At 48.0% G+C, this 17872-nt stretch overlaps 2 protein-coding genes across 2 annotated transcripts; one reads left to right on the top strand and one right to left on the bottom strand.

The window, feature by feature from the left end:
* Window positions 1-2041: 2041 nt before the first annotated feature.
* On the bottom strand, window positions 2042-10541 carry OGFOD1 (2-oxoglutarate and iron dependent oxygenase domain containing 1). The gene is made up of 13 exons (XM_031614904.2): window positions 10349-10541; window positions 10129-10274; window positions 9677-9723; window positions 9510-9610; window positions 8482-8598; window positions 7977-8068; window positions 6698-6826; window positions 6215-6328; window positions 5501-5580; window positions 5082-5371; window positions 4142-4264; window positions 3365-3423; window positions 2042-2879 (listed from the first exon to the last, which is right to left on the bottom strand). The coding sequence occupies exons 1-13, from the start codon at window positions 10500-10502 to the stop codon at window positions 2718-2720; spliced, it is 1614 nt and encodes a 537-aa protein (XP_031470764.2). The 5' UTR covers window positions 10503-10541; the 3' UTR covers window positions 2042-2717.
* A 131-nt stretch (window positions 10542-10672) lies between these two features.
* Window positions 10673-17416, top strand: NUDT21 (nudix hydrolase 21). Its single transcript, XM_031614882.2, has 7 exons — window positions 10673-10884; window positions 13077-13277; window positions 14504-14567; window positions 15227-15316; window positions 15798-15873; window positions 16246-16360; window positions 17136-17416. The coding sequence occupies exons 1-7, from the start codon at window positions 10769-10771 to the stop codon at window positions 17155-17157; spliced, it is 684 nt and encodes a 227-aa protein (XP_031470742.1). The 5' UTR covers window positions 10673-10768; the 3' UTR covers window positions 17158-17416.
* The last annotated feature ends 456 nt before the right edge of the window (window positions 17417-17872 follow it).

Below are 17872 nucleotides of genomic sequence, written 5' to 3'. Positions count from 1 at the left end.
TTACAGCCATTAAACTGCTGGTCAACAACAGAATAACCTCTAAAAATACATACAGAAGAACTGTATGTTTGTTGCTGGAGGTTCATGGCGAAGGCTGCTTGGAGGGAACCGTGCCTCAGGACTCAGGTTTACTCCGTGGTGCTCTGTGACATTCAGCACCTGTCTGGAATTCTGCCCTGCACTGGAGCTGCTTAAAGGCATCTGCCTTCCCCACGGAGTCCCTTTGCTGCCTGAGCAGCATGCTGCAGCAGTGCCGTGCTGGACCCGTGCCCTCACCAGGGAGCTGTGCACCAGGGATTTTCCATGACCTAATTCAGGTTCCGGTTTGGAGCTGAAGAACAAACAAAGCAATGGGAACTGACAGCTGGCAACAGGTTACCTCATGTTAGCCACACTTTCTCCAAGTCCCAGGGATTGCTGTTCACCTTGGCTAATCCTGATGCACGGCATACCTGGTGTCAGCACTTATTTCTGTGTTTATGACTGCAGAAATCATTCCCTCAGCCTGGTCACTGGTTAAGCTGCATTGAATTGCTTCTGTTTCCAGTCCTGTTAACAACCAGATCCTGAGAAACGTGTTGTGAAGCACTGGAATAACAACTCAGCACTTGGGTAACAGAAGCTGCTGTGCCCTGCATGGAACAGAGGCTTCCTGCTGCAGCCACACGTGCGTCCTCGCAGGGCTGAGCTGGTAACTGATGCAGGGGGCATCTTGTACAAAGCTGCTCTCAGCTGCTCACACCACGTTAATCACTTACCTGCTCCATTCTGTTGGCTTTTTTTTCAATGCTAACTGCGAATTCAGCTTTGTAAGTCGCTTCATTTCAGCCTCCTGTGGCAGAAGGGTGTTTCCCTGCATGATGGGCTGGATAACCGCCGTGCTCCAGTAGGGGCTGGTGTGCCCTCTAGTGTATTATTTATTATTAAAAACAGAAAGCTTCAAAAGGCACAGTCTTATGGTGGGCTGTTCCAGGCCTCACCAAACACTCCTAGGCTGACAATGCAGAAGAATATGCTGTTTCTTTTTGTTAATTAACTTACTCCCAGCTTTCCTAGGTGACCGTACCGTGAGTGGCTGTGCTATCTGTAACCTTGCTTTGAAACTACCCAAACATTTTTGATTTTTCTTCGAGAACTCCCATGACTTGCCTTTTTCTGCTGTAGCAGCTCAGAGTAAGGCCTTCTGTTCCCATGAAGGCTGTTGCTCACAGTGGTAGCAGAGTGCTTCGGAAATTAACCTAATTAGTAATTCACAGAGTTCTCTGCTCTTTGCAGCATCTGTTTCTAGGTTCATCCCCTTGTCTTTGTAAGCAGCTTAGAACAGCAAAGGAACATTAAAAGAGTTCAGGAAAGCCTGCAGCACACAGAGAAGCCAGCTTAGGGAAACAAGGCAGGGAATGAACAAGATCATGTAGATCTCCCAAGCCCATGTGCTTCCTAATCCGTTTCAGAAGGCAGTCACAAAGTCATGCCCCAAGTACTTGCTGCCTGTGCCAGCACAACCTGCCTTACTTGGAGCTTGCTGGTGCTCTGCTGCTGGCTGTGCTCTCACACCACCTCTGTTGTCACAGTGAGTTACACCTTGAAGCAGAGCGATAGCAAGCTCTGAACAGCTCACCCTCTCCAGACCAAAAAGAGGCAGGAGGAAATGAAAGTGCATACAATTTTCAGCATGCTGCAAGCCCATTGGCCAGCTTGGATGAAAGTACACCTGTGTTTCTCCTGAGTGCAGAAAAATTTTAGGCAAGTGCATGCATGCCAGGACCAAGCCTACACCATGGTGCTTGCTGTCCAGCTGAGCAGCCTGTTTCCAGTGACAGAAGCCACACTGGAGCCCAGCAGACTGCAGGACAAAGCTGGAATTGGACAAGAGGATGCGCTGCTGGCAATCCTCCTGCTGTGGAGAATGAGCCAAAAGAGGCAGGTCGGCTGTTCCTGCTACAGCCCAGCTCTTTCAGATTTGAAGCACGGAGCTGTTCAAGTACGGGCACAGACATAGAACAGAGGAGCAGGTCTCTTCTTTCATCTACTGCTTAACTTGTAAACTCACAGGAGTAGGGGCTCCATCTGGGTTTGTCTGCACAGCATTTAGCATAATGAAGTTGTGCTCCTGTTGAAGTGCCAAGGCCAGGCTGCTAATGCCAGCAGCTTTACAGCCTCACTTTCTTCCTTCGTGATTCCACAGAGCTGTACACTTATTTCCCAGGGCAGCTCCTTTATTTCTGCCACTACAAAAGGTGAACACAGTTAAATTCCAGAAAATGCCCTGGATATTTTGTAACAGAACTTACTCAACTACAGTTTGAAGCATTTACCTGACCTCTTATTAAAAAACAAAAACAACAAGAGTCATTAACTTGGGGCCATGCGCACTTGTAGTTTTCACCCTTCCAGAGGAGAGACTCATCCCACACATCTCACTTCCATAAGAGAAGGGCTGGGAAGCCATCAGTCACACGGGGCTGGCACCCTCCATGTACCATTAAAAGTGGCTAAGAGTGCACGTTGCAATCAAGTTAGGAGGAGACATGATTTCCACTTACAGTTAATAAAAAAGTCACCTGGGCCCCCTAAGTAGGGAATAGTTCACATACAGCATGATCAAGTTAGCATCAGGAAGGTTGGCCTGGGCTCAGACAGGCCCAACTGAACGTTTGGACACAGCCCTGCCCCAAAGCCACCACCACCATTTTCTGTGTATGATGGTCACTGTGCTATCACTCATAATAGACAAATGAAAAATCCCAAAATCCTCTTCTGCTCGGGTGCTTTTTCAGGCGTGCCAAGCTGCGATGATTGATGTATTTCACAAACTTCATAGTTTCTTTGTCTCTGTATACCAGAGCCAAGCAGTTGTCCTCTGGATTCACAGTCAACAGCTGGGAGAGGTGAGATAAGGAAGGAAGTTAGTTTCAAAAATGTGTCCTTGGTAACATTCCTAGGAAGAAAAACAGCTTAAAAACCAGTCAGAAGAAAGGGATGCTAATAGAAAGTGAGATATACAGATAATCTGAACCATTTATTAGATAGCAAGGTTCACTTGAAGAGATTCTGGACTTCTTATTGGTGTGACTGTTCAGCAGCCTTGTTAGTGCTCAACTGGATGTGATTTTCCTTGGAAAAGTGATCTCTGCTACAGCCTTGTGCCCACAGGAGTCAGCGACCACTCGCCTCTTGAAGCGAGCACAGCTCTGGATTTGGCAAGAGTTACAGCTCAGGCAGAAAGCTCGAGGGTAGGCACAAGGCTCTGGTGTAACAGCTTCATCTTGAGATCGTGTTAGCATTGTGATAAAGTGTAGTTGTGCCACTCCACCCTAAACAATTAATTTTTATCTCATTTACAGGTAGCAGCCAAATTCCTTACCTCTTCATCTTCACCTTTAGCAATGTAGGAAGTAAAGCCACCATACTCTGGATCCCAGTCTTAAAAGAGAAAAGGAAGAAAAAAGATTCTTAGAAAGCTGAATGCTGTCCAGACTCCATACAGCCCTCCTGTATGAGCTGCAGCATTTGTATTCCACTCTGTACAGTGACTGGATGCAGAACTACCCCCAGTTTAACTCCTGCCATTTTTACTCTATCATTTTTACTTTTACATTCAGAATTGACTTGAATTGAACGTACCAGCTTTGCCTTTTACCACAGACAGGCCATTTAAGGTAGCTTGGCTTTCTGCTGCCCACAGTTTTGCCTTAGCAGATAGCAAACTTCCTGTATAATTACAATCATGTGCCAGGTGGTTTCAGTTTGCATTCTCAGCTCACTTAGTCCAAAATGCTTATGTTTATGTTTTTGTTTTTGAAATTATCTAACCAGCAACCAACCTAAAATGCCTAGACATGCCTAACGTAACTTTAAAAACACCCAGGCTTTGTGAACTGGGGGCAGCAATAGTTTTGATGAGAAAGGAGGCAAAATGGAATGCTTTCAGCAGGAATTCTGGCCACCTGCCCTTCCACCGTGCTCAGAGCCACCGCCCAGCAGAGCAAAGACATCGGGCCCCATCCTTTCCCTCTGCCCCAGTGAACCCACACGCCACCTCCTGGCTGCAACACAGGCAGCTCAGGCAAGGACACAATCCCAAATCTCAGTGTAAGGACCACAAGAGTGAAGATGAGGATGTTGTCTGTTGTCTGCTTACCTTCACAGCCACAGTAGAAGAGCAGGTCAAGAGCAAATTCAGTCGCTTGATTGTCATGGACTAGAGTATAGTGCCCATTGGTCCAGCGCCGCAGCTCCCCTGCACACATCGGGGTACTCGACCCTATGGGAGGAGCAGATTATCCCAGCAGTCAGGCAAAGCCATGAGGACGTGCTGTAGCTGACTCCTGCAAAGCTCAAGGCACGTGCAGGGAAGCCCCTGTACTGTCTTTGCTGACCCCAGCAAAGTGCAAAGGAAGAATAAGTCAAACAGATCTCGTGTTAACTTCTTTTCTCAAGGGGGCTGTAAGCCATGTCCTTTGAACAGTGTGGGGCAGGGGATGGACAGACACAAGATTTGCTCTCTGACACCTCCCAGAGGCAATGTGCTTTGATTCAACCAGTTCTTCCTCCTGTTTTGTTCCCCCCTCCTTTGGGATTTACACTGGAGCTCTAACCTTCAAAAGCCAGTAACCTGTCTGCTCTGAAAGCACACAAACACCAGACGCTGCAGGGAGGAAAGCAGCACTCTGAACTCTCAGGTAGGTACATCAGAATTTGGGAAAGTCTTTGTGTTCTCGTGGCTCTGGTCAGTTTTCAATCCATGCAGCCTCAAACTATGACCACCTCCTATAGGAGTTTACAATTACACAGGAAGAATACGGCAACAGAAAAGGCAAAATGACTAGCTGGGGAAATAAAAAAAAAAAACAAAAACAAACAAAGTCTTTGTACAAAATAAGTCTTGGGTTTTAATTACCATTTCTTCTAATGTCAAATAACTTGTAAGATGAGCATTTTCTAAAAATCTGATACGTTTGTGCTCACTGCAGTACAAGGTGAAATCCTAGTTCCATAAAAATCTCTGCCAACAGAGATGCCAACAACCTTAACATCAGGATCCTGCTCAAGCCCTTTCACATTGCTGCTGCCCTACTTACCATTCTGTGTCTCACTGTCTTGTACCTCAGAGATGTTGTCAGGCTGGTCTGGCTGACTGGTACTGCTATCAGCATGCTGTTCAGTCTCTTCCTCCTCACTTTTGGAACTGCTGTGCCCAGCACTGTGTGCTGCTCTTCCTTCCCCAGCATCCTCATCTGAGGGGGCCAGGAAGTGCAGCTTCAGACCAGTGAAGTTTGAAAGCAGTAAAAACAGGGCCTCTGATCGCAAGAACTGCAGGAAGTTCTTCAGGATGTCAGGGAGGCTGTCTTCCTCTGCTGTCTCATAGAGCCTGAAAAACAGTAGATAGCAGCAGCAGAGAACCGACGAGAGCCACATCCATGGCAGCAGCATCTGTTAATGCAGCCTTGTGGCAGCTCCTGCTTGGTGTGATCAATGGAACAGGATTGTCATTTCCTACCTTTTATTGGGAGGCCCCCGACTGCTCCACTGGATGTCTTTGTTGTCCAAAGCTTCGCACAGAAGTTGAAATTTCTCTTTCTAGGAGAGAAAGAGTGCTGAAATATTAACACTTAGCCCCCAGGTCTCCTTCACTCTACTGCAAACAGCCATCCTGCACTCTCATGTAAGGCATTCTCAACATTTTCTTTAACGTGCCTGTCTCCTAGTGACTGCTGAATAGAAGAGCATGGTCTGGGTGGGCACTGTGAATTTTTAACGGCCGTAACCTAATAGGTATGAAATGTTACTTGATTGTCAGCTGGGTGAGAATGCAATTTCACTGAGATATGGATGCTCAGTAAACAAGGGATAAATCAGCCCTGAGAAGCACAGCCATTCAAGTAAGCCACAATCACTGTGAGTCATTTGTTTCACATACAGGTTGAATTCCGCTAAGATGTGAGAGCTCAGGGGACAGATAAGGACACTCTGGTCATCACGGGTAGGATGACATCTTTTCATCCTTCTGCTTTGCTACTAGCAGGAAATGAGATTGCTGAAACAAAGCTTATGGGTTTTGATGTATCCCTGCACAGCAGTGTACAGGCAGGCAGTAGTTATCCATCCACAGGAACACAGAATGGCTGAGGCTGGAAGGGATTTCAGGAGGTCATGCACGTCATGAGGACACTACTAGCCCTGTGACCACATCACATAGAAGCACAGAGCTCACCTTAAGAAAATCCTTCAGCAGAATTTCTGATCGCTCCTCAAATTCCTCCTGGATTTGAGCTTGGGAGTCCATGTCCAAATAAACTAGATTGACCCACTCATACAAGATTTCATGCTGGAAAAGAAATGGATTTGAACACTGGATTTGCAAAAGAACAATTCTGCAATTCCTCTTTGCCCAGCTGCCCATAGGACTAGCTAGAATCCACCCCCCCACTCCACTCTTTTTTGTTTTTTTGTCTTCTAAATCGCACTGAGAGCATTTGCTGCCCTCTCTGCACTACTGTTGTCACGCACAGTGGACAGAGTGGAAAAAAAATATATATATAAGAGGGAAACTAGCAACAAATTTATGGACAGGAATCAAAAAGGAGACTTGGATAAGCTAAAGATTAAAGCATCCCTAACCATGATGTGTCCCAAACAGCTATTTGAAGGACATGAAAGAAATGGAAATGCAGTTCTGTAGACGCTGGCTACTCACATCATAAGGGATGTGTGGGCTCCTGGGCAAGGGAGCTTCTACGTAGCGTGCAGGACGCTCTATTGGGGGGCCATGAAACCAGCCGCTCACTGACAAGCGGCACTTCTCCTCCGACAGAATCTCTGACACCTGGAACAGCATCAAGCAGCATTGTCACTTTAGAATACATAACATGCAAGGAGTAACTGTAATTGGCTACACAGACTCATCCCTCATGAGAACCTACTGCTCGCAGAGAGGAGGCAGCCAAGGGCTGCAAGAAGCTGGATTATTCTCTGTTCACAGAGAGAGAGCTAAAACAAATGTTGACGCTCAAGTCCTTTGCAAATCTTCAAAATCCCAGTCTGACCCTTTATTCTTTGCTCCCAGCAAAATCCACTCCCTGTCTCAGAGATTGAGCAAAGGCTGAGCTGTTTTGTCATAGAAATAACATTCAATTTTCTACCACTTGTTCTATTGGAGAACTGGCACGTACAAGTTGCAAAAACTAGCTGGCACAGGTTCATCTGGAAATGCAGAAAACGTTATGAGCATGTAGGCCAAAGCAGGCTATACTGGTCTAACTTTTGTCTTTTACTTTTTAAACATTTCATTAAATTGTGCACTGACATAAATTGGACTATCCTGAACTATTTCAGATTGCAGATGCTGTACTGTAACGGTAGTGCAAAGACAGAGCCACCCCCTTATGACAACTAGTTGGAGCTAGCCACCAACTGCTGTGAAGTTCTGAAGCACACAAAGACATTGCAGTTTTTATCTCCTTGAACTGTCTGGTAGGACAGGAGGAAGAACCAGTCTGTTCTAGGACAGGTTGTAGCTGCTGTTGTTACAAAGCTGTAGCAGCTGTTTCCTTGCATGATTCTGAGGCGTTGTAGGCTACTGGGAATGGCTGCAGTATCCTAGATCACTTGGGAAATGGAAACCAGGGAAATGCCTGTCAAATGCTCTGCTCAGTGAACATCCAAAGCTTTATTTGGGATCTGTAAAGATGGCCAATACCTGAAGATGTGCTAGGAAGTAATGACGGGATTTTTTTTCCCCCAAGATGATGGAGCTAGGCTGACAGTTTAAAGTTGGCTTTGCCAGCTCCTGTCCTTCCTAAAGTCACAAGCTTTTAATGCACTGCACTTAGCATGAGTATCTCTTCTGACTGCCCGTGTTTCTCCCTTCCCCTTTTCTCCTTCCCACCAGGGCTGTAACAGCATGCAGAACAAATAGCCACAACAATGACAAGAATCAAAAAATGAAAAGAAAAAAAAAAAAGGCAGCTCCTTGCCTGGTGGAAAGAGACTGGAGACACTTCAAAGAAAACCAGTGTGTTCCACGAAGGCATCAATGACTTCATGACTTGCTGCGGCTGAAAGTGTTCTGAGGAAGAAGAAAACATAATCTGGTTGAGATATGGAACTCACTCATAGCTGATGGTTCTGACCTTGTGACACTGACTAGTGGGACATTTCAGTGTAAGGGATGGAGCTCAGGGCTTGATGAGAAAATCGTGGACTTCTGTTGTTGGAAAGGGAATTTATCACAGTCACTTTCAAGTCCCAATCACAGTTACTTCTATCCTGCCTTCTTGGAAAAAAAAGGATTCCCCTCTTCATTGCCCTCTGCTGTCACCCGCTGGCTTTCTCTGCAAAGACTTACAACACCCTTTGCAAGGTGCAAATTTTATCTGTACATCAGCTTCTCTGAACGAAGGAAATACTCTGTATAGAATTGCTGCAAGGGGTAGGCGCACAAGAGTCATCTCTTGCAGCCACTTGAAGCTGAGCTCTTACCATCTGTGCTAAACAGGTCCAGCGTCCCCCCATCACTTTTCTCCCAGGGTGGCACGAGGTACAGGATGAAAGCAATTCTCCGGCCTTCCAGCTCATCGTCGTGGCACAGCAGTACATCTGCAAGGACACACATTTTGCTACAGTAAAGCTTTCACAGAATCACAAAATGGCCAGGGTTGGAAGGGACCTCAAGGATCATGAATCTCCAACCCCTCTGCCACAGGCAGGGCCACTAGTCTCCCCATTTAACACTAGACCAGGCTGCCCAGGGCCCAATCCAATCTGGCCTTGAACACCTCCAGGGATGGGGCATCCACAACCTCTCCGGGCAGCCTGTTCCAGCACCTCACCACCCTCTCTGTAAAGAACTTCCCCCTGACATCCAACCTAAATTAATCAGTGGTTGCTTCTCAGCTTTTTTCCTGCAAGAAAGAACATGCTGAGAGGTGAAAATGCAGTTCTTGGAAGGGCAGCACTGACACAGCAAGGTTAATTTCTGTGGGATTTCACTGTAATTAGCCCACTCTGAAAATGTGGAATTACAATTCCCATCACCCACCGCAGTGGCTGTCACTGGGTACAGTGGACATTCCTGGATTAACCAAGGTCTGTTCTTTGATATGTAGCTGCCCTGCAAGATGTTTGTGCTGCAGTGGAGGGAAGGGGAATCCCTGAGCACAGAGCAACAGTTGGTTGTACGGGTGTCTTAAAAGCAGTACAAGTGTTCCTCACCTGCCATGGCAACGTGCATGCAAGGGGATGACAGCCCAGGCAGAGCAGCCCACAGGGCAGGGGTCACACCAGCCCTGGGCCCTGCTGCAGCTGCGAGCAGCATGACCACAGTGACGGGGAAGGGTCAGGGGGCATTAGGGACAGGTTGTGGTTCAGTGAGTGGTGGGCACAGCACAGCCCCCCAGGGCAATGGCTACGGCCACAAGCTCTGGAGCTGAAGGAGCGCTGGGACACCAGTCTCAGACTTTGGGTTTGGTGGCACTGTGTGGAGCTGGGAGGTCAGTGGGCTGACTGACCTGTGCTCTCGTACTTGGCGCAGGAGATGTCGATGGAGGGCTCCAACTCGATGTGGGTGACAGCCTCCAGCCATACCCGCAGGGTCCCGCTCAGCACCCGCCTGCGGAGCAAAGCACGGGGTGAGGCTGGCCCAGGGCACGCTGCCCTGAGGACCCTGCAGCCTTACCTCAGTGCACTGACGTGGGGCTCCGGCCTGGCCCCCAGCTCCTCGGACTGCGGCAGCGTGGAGAGAGATGGAGAAAAGCATTGAGGGAGGTGGTGAGGGAGACCTCGTGGCTCTGCAACCCCTCAAAGGAGGTTGTGGTGAGGAGGGGGTCAGCCTCTGCTCCCAGGTGACAACGATAGAGTGAGAGCGATGGCCTCGTGTTCCGCCAGGGAAGGGTCGGGTTGGCCACTGGGGAACATTTCTGCTCTGAACGAGCGGTGAGTGGTGGCACAGCTGCCCAGGGAGGGCGAGTCACCGCCCTGGCCGTGCCCCAGAGCCGTGGGGACGTGCACTGAGGGACGTGGGCAGCGGGCACGGTGGGGGTGGAGATGACGATCTGAGAGGTTTCTTTCACTGTGATGATTCTGTGGCTCTATGGCACTCAGCCCCGCTCCCAGCCCAGCCCGGCCCACCTGCCGCAGGGACAGCAAGTCGTTCCGCCGCTCTCGGAAGCCCAGGCACAGCAGCTCGTCGCCCAACGCCGCCGCGAAGGCCGGGCTGGCCAGGAGGCCGCGCAGCACGCCGTGCCGGAACGGGGCCTGCTCCACCGCCACGGCCTCTGCGAGGACAAAGCCGGCGGTCAGCGGGCGGCGCGGCACCGGGCTGAGAGCCGCGAGACCCGCCAGCCCGTACCGTGTCGGAGCGGCTCCCCGCCGGCCCAAGCCGCTGCCGCCCGCTCCCGTAGCGCCACGTCACCGAGGGCGGCACACAGCTCGGCGGCAACCTCCCGCCGCCCGCGCTTCTCCCCGCTACGGCCACCCGCCGCGCCGCGCCGCTTGGCTCCCATGCTGCCGCTCCCCGCTGGACTACGAATCCCAGCGGCCCCTGTGGGGAGGCGGGGCCTCGCTGCGCCGAGCCAATCAGAGAGCAGGATGAGGGCGGGCGAGGCGCGGAGCGCCCCGCGGTTGGTCAGCCGGGACGCCGCGGGGGGACGGAGCGGCGCGACTCTGCGGTGGGCGCCGCCGGAAGTGGGAGGGGGCGCTTCCGGCAGAGCGGTGGCAGCGCGGCCCGCCGGGAGTTGTATGGCGGATAGCGTTCACACCGCCTCCCGCCATGTCCGTGGTGCCGCCCAACCGCTCTCAGACCGGCTGGCCCCGCGGGGTGAACCAGTTCGGGAACAAGTACATCCAGCAGACCAAGCCGCTGACGCTAGAGAGGACCATCAACCTGTGAGGGCCGCGGCGGGCGGTGGGGCTGCGGCCGGCGGAGAGGGCCGGGAGGCGCCGCCTGAAGCACCGCGCGGGGGTCGCAGCCTGCGGGGAGCGGCGGGGTTCGCGACGCGTGATGGCCCAGAACGGCTGGGTTGGAAGGGGCCTCGCAGCCCTCCAGACACACCCGCTGCCGTGGGCTGGGTGCCCCCTCCGACTCAGGCTGCCTATGCCCCCGTCCGTGGCCTCGGGCACCTCCAGGGATGGGGCACCCCCTGCTCTGGGCGGAGGCGCCGGGGCCTCGCCGTCCTCTGAGCAAAGAATTTCCCCTCTTTTAGGTTTAAACCGCTCCCCTTTGTCTTATCGCTGTCTGCCTGTGTGAAAAATCGCTCTCCCTGTGGACCTGCTACAACAGCCCCGTACCCTTCCTGTGCTGGGGGCTCCGGGCCTGGACACAGTACTCCAAATGGGGTCTCATGAAGGCAGAGTAGAAGGGAACATCCCCTTCCTCTCCATGGTGCCATTCCCCTGTTGATGCAGCCATGGATTCTGTTGGCTCTCCAGGCTGCAAGCACACACTGCTGGCTCATGTCTTGGTTTTCATTCACCAGAACCTTCAAGTCCTTCTCTCTAGGGCTGCTCTCATTGAGGGCTTAAAGGAACAAGAGAAAGCTGGCACGCTGCAGCTGGGCTGCAACTAGATGCTCTCTAAGATCCCACCCAATCCACTGTCTGACGCTGTGGCTTGGTGGTGCACAACACCTGACGCGGGACTGTGACCTCCAAGCACCAAATTTATTGGGCAGTAGCAGAATTGGGACTCATGGGTACTTCTCTGAGCAGCTTGCAGGCACCCCCTGTCTGTGCAGCAAGGGGAACAGGCTCCTGTTGGCTTGGAGCACCCTATGTGTGGCCCAGCAGCATGTGGATAGGTGTGCTTGTTGTGTGTGCAGTACACTTCTCTTAGTTGAAATTCACAGCAGCTGCTACCAGAGAACACTTGTTTCCTGTTAGAGATTAAAAACTATAGCTGTAAGTACTTTGTATGAGAAGGCACATAGTTCTACTTCTGTTTCTGAGTGAAATCCTGTTAATGCATTTGATAAATATGTCTGTCAAGCTGCAGTGGGCAATATTCAGTTGGTATTCTGCAGTATATACTGTTTAGTGTAATTAAGTTGGCTCACAGTTAAGATTCTTATTTTGGCTGTTTAAATGTCAGCTTCAGAGGCTGGAATATTTCTGAAGTGTTTCTGAAGAGGAAAATCAGCAGGAAGCTGAGTTGTCTGTACTTTGCATTATTTTTTTTAAGGTAGGCTAGTGGTTTGGATGTACAGCCTGATGCAGCCACAGCAGCACGGTGTGATGGATTGTTAGGATGACTCTCTGGGAATCTAAAAATGGGAATGAGTGGCAATATAGGTGCTCTTAAGCTTTAAGTGCAAGGAGAGACGTTTGTTTATAAAGGTGCTGCAGTTAGGAAACTTGTTGTGGCTCACTTGTGTACGTGGAAATCAGATTTGACAAGGAAGTGACTTGTGATTTCTGTGTTATCAGGTCCTTGTTACTTGCATTTGCATGTTTAGGACTGTCTGATTTCTTCCTTAAGTTTTCCTTTTTTTTTTTTTTCCTGGTTTTTCTGTCTCCACTTTATCTCTGTTGCCTGGAGAAATCCCTTGAGCGCGTGCTGCCTCGGCTCTGGAGATGGAGGTCCAGGACCTGAGCCAACAGGGGGATTTCCAAGCAATTCCTGCCCCAGTCTTCCAACCCTGCATACAGACAATCAACATTTCCTTCTAACAGCCTGGTTCTCAGGCTCTTTATTGCTCCTGCAGAAACAAACACTGTCCTGCACAGCCTCCTCCCTTCCCAGCAGAGTTTTCTCTCCCTTTTCTCCAGGCTGTGGAGTCAAAGCAGGTGGCTGCAGAGTAGCACTTGCTGCAGGTGCTTCTGGGTGTTTTTGCTTATTTCTGGATTGGCACCGGGACAGCGTGTCCCACCAGCATGACCTCTTGCCCTCATGTGCCATCGTGCAGACCTTGGCATGGCCTGGGCTGCGCAGCACAGTGTGTAACCCAGAACTTGTAGTCCATTGCAATGAGTGAATTTCTGCTCCCACGAGCACGGAAGGCTCAGCTGCAGGGTGAACACAGTGTGCTAGAGATGTAAATTTAGCTTTCTTGTTATGTAGCAATATTTTTTTTCCCCTTTAGGTATCCTCTCACCAATTACACATTTGGCACAAAGGAGCCCCTTTATGAGAAGGACAGTTCAGTGGCTGCTCGGTTCCAGCGCATGAGAGAAGAGTTTGACAAAATTGGCATGAGGAGGACTGTGGAAGGGGTTCTGATAGTGCACGAGCACCGACTGCCCCACGTGTTATTACTGCAGCTGGGGACAACTTTCTTCAAGCTGTAAGTGTCTGTTCTTGCAAGCGCCTTCTTAGTTCAACCAGACAATCACAGACCTCTCTAATTGTGCATATTGCAAAGTAAGGTGTGGACAACTCTGCCAGGTATTTTTAATGAGCTTCGTTTGTTCCAAGCGCATGGTTTGTGAGAACTGTTTTTAAAATGATGAAATCTTCCTCTAAAATGTATTTATCTGATTCTGCTCATGGGTAGTGGAGAGTTGCCTTGGTTCTAAAGCCGTTGGAAATCTTTGTTGCAGTGCATCACCCTGATAGGTTCCTGTTGAAGGCCCTGCCAGTAGTCAGGGTTTGGTCTTACGCTGTGGAAGCTGTTATGCTTAAATACACTTATGCTATGGCTACAGAAATGTCAAAGCATAAACCCTGGTAAATGCAGAATGGTTATCAATTCACAAACTGCCAGCAGGGTACAGTAAGAAGGACAGGCATCTGAATTTGTGAGGGAAGTGCTTCAATTAGTCTGCTGTTATCACAACTGGAAGGAAGTTTTGGTCGTATGATTGTAGTGGTGGTCGTGCTTGTTTTCTTATTTTAAAATGCTTACACTTGAGACAGGTGATTCTCCTCGTATTCTTGGTTGTATGTTTTTAACATTTCCAGTGTTTGGTTGTCCCAGGTGAGGGGAAAAAATATGTTTATATCCAGATTCTTTTTTGACCTCCTGATTTTGGGCATGTATGTGGAGTAAATAGGCAAGTTGTTTGCATTTGCTAACAACTGTGGCAAAAATGTATCTCCAGTTTTCTTATTATCCTTGTATTAAATGCAGGATGATTCCCTACTTGAGTTTTATGCTTCCTGTACACGTCACTAAGTGTTGCTTTTGAGATTGGAACAAGCACAGCTGGTGCTTACAGCCCCTTCTTCAATTTCAGTGCTTCTACATTATTGTTCAAACTTTGCCTTTTAAGTGTCCCAGTCATTACTATGTATATTGTTATTGTCTTACTGAAGTTATTTATTATTATCGGCCTGTTTTGCTTTGTTTTGTTATTTTTTTTGGGGGGACACATAGCAGCCATTTGAGGTGGTCTTGGTGAAAGCTACCCTATTGTCTTCAGATTTGACAAGGTTAGATTTGGAACCTCAGATGCAAGAGCCTTGAGTGAATTTGTAGTTCCATGCGTGGAAACGTGTCCAAACTAACCATAAAAGTCTGTGAATACTGTAAACCATAACTCTAGCTTTAATCATTGATTATTTTAACAGACCTGGTGGTGAACTCAATCCAGGAGAAGATGAGGTAGAAGGGCTCAAACGCTTAATGACAGAGGTCTGTTTTCTTTTGTTATGTTGCAATACTGGAATGTTGTGGAATGTTGAATTATGTTAGAGTTAGTAGAATAGCCAAAGAACTGCAGCAGTCTCCTCGTCACTTGTCATTTTGATGCTTTTGTGTGTGAGTGTAAAATGTTCTCAGGTCGCTAACAACAAAGTATAACAGTAAGCTCTCATTTATCCTCCTCGTGAGAGTGTGACCCAGAGGTCTGTCTTCCCCCCCAAGTCCTGCGTTCATGTGCAGCTTTACTTTTGGGCTGGCTTCAGATGTGCAGCAGGATATGTTGCTGAGCACAACGTGAGGATGAGGACTTGTTTTTGAGCTAGTTTTCCCAACACAATAACTTTGTTGAAGTGATTGCTGTCAGGTAGTGTCACTGCTTTCCTTTCTTCCCATTGGTCATATGGCAGTCAGTTGGCTGAATGTAGTGTGGAATTCAAAATGTTTTCTGAAGTGTCCTTGTCCTGTCAGGTGAGGATTTTATGAAAACAAAATAAGCCACCTTATAAAACCAACCAAACATTAAAAACTATTCCAGAATAGCTCTGAACTACATCATACCCTTATTACAGCAAGTCTTCATGCTGCCAGAGTGCATTTTCTACAGTTTTGCTTGTAGTATTTAGAGTTTTGACTGTGGCTGTATTTGATAGATCCTGGGCCGTCAGGATGGCGTCCAGCAGGACTGGGTGATTGATGACTGCATTGGTAACTGGTGGAGACCAAACTTTGAACCTCCACAGGTGAGTACTTACATTGGCTTTCATTGTCTTAAATACAGCTTGTTCTTCCAAAAGCCTCCAAGGAGCCACTTGGGCTTCTGGAGTGCCTGCTGCATAAGCCATTAGTTTTTGGGGGTTTTTGTTAACCTATTTAGTCTTCTTTCTGTGGCTGAGGACAAACTACAAAGTTTTTCTTCTGGAAACTCTCTGCCTCCTTACACCTGTCCTGATGGATGAGAAACCACTGGATGTCACAGTTCCCTGCCCCATGCTGAGCTTGGCACTTCATTTAAGTTCCCGTTTTAGCCACAATGGAAACTTATGCACTGCTGCATGAGTGACACATGTCCTGTGAATAGTCCTCTCTATTTCTACATGCTGAGAACACTTGTTCAGTTTGCTGTTACGCATTTCTGTCTTGTCAGGTTGATTTAGCTGATAATAAGCATTTGTATCTACAGTATTTTCAAAGCTCTGTTCAAGCATTTTTTTTTTCTTCCAGTACCCCTATATCCCAGCTCACATTACTAAACCAAAAGAGCACAAGAAACTTTTCTTAGTCCAGCTTCAAGAAAAGGGTAAGTGTGTGTTTGCAACAGAGGATTTTATTTATCAAACTATAAATGTGTGTATTTCATGCAAGGAAAAGTGGCTGCAAGTTTGTTTTCATATTCTTGTGGTTCATTTGCTTACAGTTAATCATTAAAAAAATAAATGTTGATATCAGTTTTGAAGCCGGATGGTTGCTGGTACAAGGGTTCCTAGTAAACTCCCATTCCTGCTCCTACATCACATGCACAGCCGTGCAATTAAATTTAAAAGGAATAAACCTATTTTGGTAGTCTAGTGCTACATGTAATGATCTTGCTTTGAGATCTGTTGGGAGTTCCTTGGCTGAATGCTTGGTGGTATTTTTCATTTAATACTAACCAACTTGTATGTATTGGTAGCTTTGTTTGCAGTCCCCAAAAATTACAAGCTGGTAGCTGCACCGTTGTTTGAGCTCTATGACAATGCACCAGGATACGGACCCATTATTTCCAGCCTTCCTCAGCTTTTGAGCAGGTATGTTGTGTTTGCTTGTACTATGGTTCTGGGAGCCTGGGCACTAAGGCAAGGCTAGGTGCTGCTTAAACAAGCTGTGACAGTCGTGCAGCTGTCCCAAAGAGCTTACAGTCCACCTCAGACAGGATACAATGGATGCATTGTGTCAGGAGAAGTGCAGAGGGACACCTTAGATTGTGTGAACAGTTCCCCTTCACCTTGCTCTGCCTGAAGCCAGCAGATAAGTTCTCCTGGCTACCTATTATTGCAGCCAAATTCCAGTTTGATGGCAGCGCAACAGGTGCATCCAAAGGAAGGACATCAGGGAGGTGAGATGGATGCTCACTTTTCTGTGGGAATATGTGTGCAGTGCTCTTCTGTTTGCAGTGAAACAAGACAAGAACTGGACTTCAGTTAAACATGTCCATCTATTACCCTTAGAGTGCATAAGGTTGGCTCTGATATCAGAAATGCTGTAGGAGTTGCTGGTGGGTTACATAAATCTCACTGCTAGGTTCAGCAGAGATGAAGGTCTCTTATGTGGTGAAGTGTTGGCTATTGTTTCTTTTGCAGCCTCAACACACTGATGTGCATTGCTAGTGTAGTGTTAGCTGTTTAAAAGTCCTGCTGCTTGTTATGCTAAATCTGTCTTTTGAAAAAGAATAAATAACTTTTGCTCTGTCAGGTGGAGGCTTATTGGGAATAAAACCAAAATGTTTGCTTGTTCACATTCCAAAATATCAGTTAAATAAACTGAATAGAAGTCTCTCACTTGGTATAACTCTTCTAATTTTAGGTTCAACTTTATTTACAACTGAGTTCCTGTACACCTGAGGAGTCTGATAGAAGAAGCCGTCTCTGTGAGCACAGCTTTATGATGTAGAAAAAAAGAACGTGTGACTCCAGGATTTCATTTTTGTTCTTTTCCCAAGGGCCACTAAGATTCTATTGTATGAAAGAGAAGTGAATCTCAGCTGTTTAGGTAGCGGGATGGCAGTGTGATATCAGTGATTTAATCACTTTTCATTGTAATACTCACCAATTTTTTTTGTACAACATTAAACAAAATGGAACCGACCGGTTATCTTTTGTGGACTTTGTTTTTCCTTTAGTTGCCTTTTAGTTTGAAGAACATGCCTTAAGCTGCTCCTTTCCTTCAGAAACACATGAAAGATGCTGAAAACAGGAGGATGTGAGTACATGGGGCAGGTCTGCGTGCCTGGAGGTGCTGGAGAGCAGCAGCACAGAGGGATGTGGCAGTGCTGTTGGTGGCAGATGTTTGGGCTGGATGATCTCAGAGCTCTTGTCCACCCTCACGACTGTACTAGCCTTCCAGTACCTAAAGGGAGCCTACAGACAGGAGGGCAATCAACTCTTTGAAATGGTTGATAACGGCAGGACAAGGGGAAATGGTTTGAAATTGAAAGAGGGAAGATTTAGGTTGGATATCAGGGGAAAGTTCTTTACTATGAGAGTGGTGAGGTGCCAGAACAGCTGCCCAGAGAGGCTGTGGATGCCCCGTCCATCCCTGGA

Source organism: Phasianus colchicus, chromosome 13 (genome assembly GCF_987193195.1).
Source record: "Phasianus colchicus chromosome 13, bPhaCol1.hap1.1, whole genome shotgun sequence".
Classification (NCBI taxonomy): Eukaryota; Metazoa; Chordata; class Aves; order Galliformes; family Phasianidae; genus Phasianus; species Phasianus colchicus.
This window is presented reverse-complemented; position numbering and strand designations above follow the sequence as displayed.

What these genes read in the sequence shown, in the direction of transcription:
- OGFOD1 (XM_031614904.2), bottom strand. Translation starts at nt 10,502, where the DNA reads ATGGGAGCCAAGCGGCGCGGCGCGGCGGGTGGCCGTAGCGGGGAGAAG. An exon ending in CGCCAAGTACGAGAGCACAG is followed by an intron (nt 8,599 to 9,509) that starts GTCAGTCAGCCC and finishes GTGTCCTTGCAG; the next exon opens with ATGTACTGCTGTGCCACGAC. An exon ending in CTTCTACTGTGGCTGTGAAG is followed by an intron (nt 3,424 to 4,141) that starts GTAAGCAGACAA and finishes TTCTCTTTTAAG; the next exon opens with ACTGGGATCCAGAGTATGGT.
- NUDT21 (XM_031614882.2), top strand. Translation starts at nt 10,769, where the DNA reads ATGTCCGTGGTGCCGCCCAACCGCTCTCAGACCGGCTGGCCCCGCGGG. An exon ending in GGGACAACTTTCTTCAAGCT is followed by an intron (nt 13,278 to 14,503) that starts GTAAGTGTCTGT and finishes TTATTTTAACAG; the next exon opens with ACCTGGTGGTGAACTCAATC. An exon ending in CAAACTTTGAACCTCCACAG is followed by an intron (nt 15,317 to 15,797) that starts GTGAGTACTTAC and finishes TTTTTCTTCCAG; the next exon opens with TACCCCTATATCCCAGCTCA.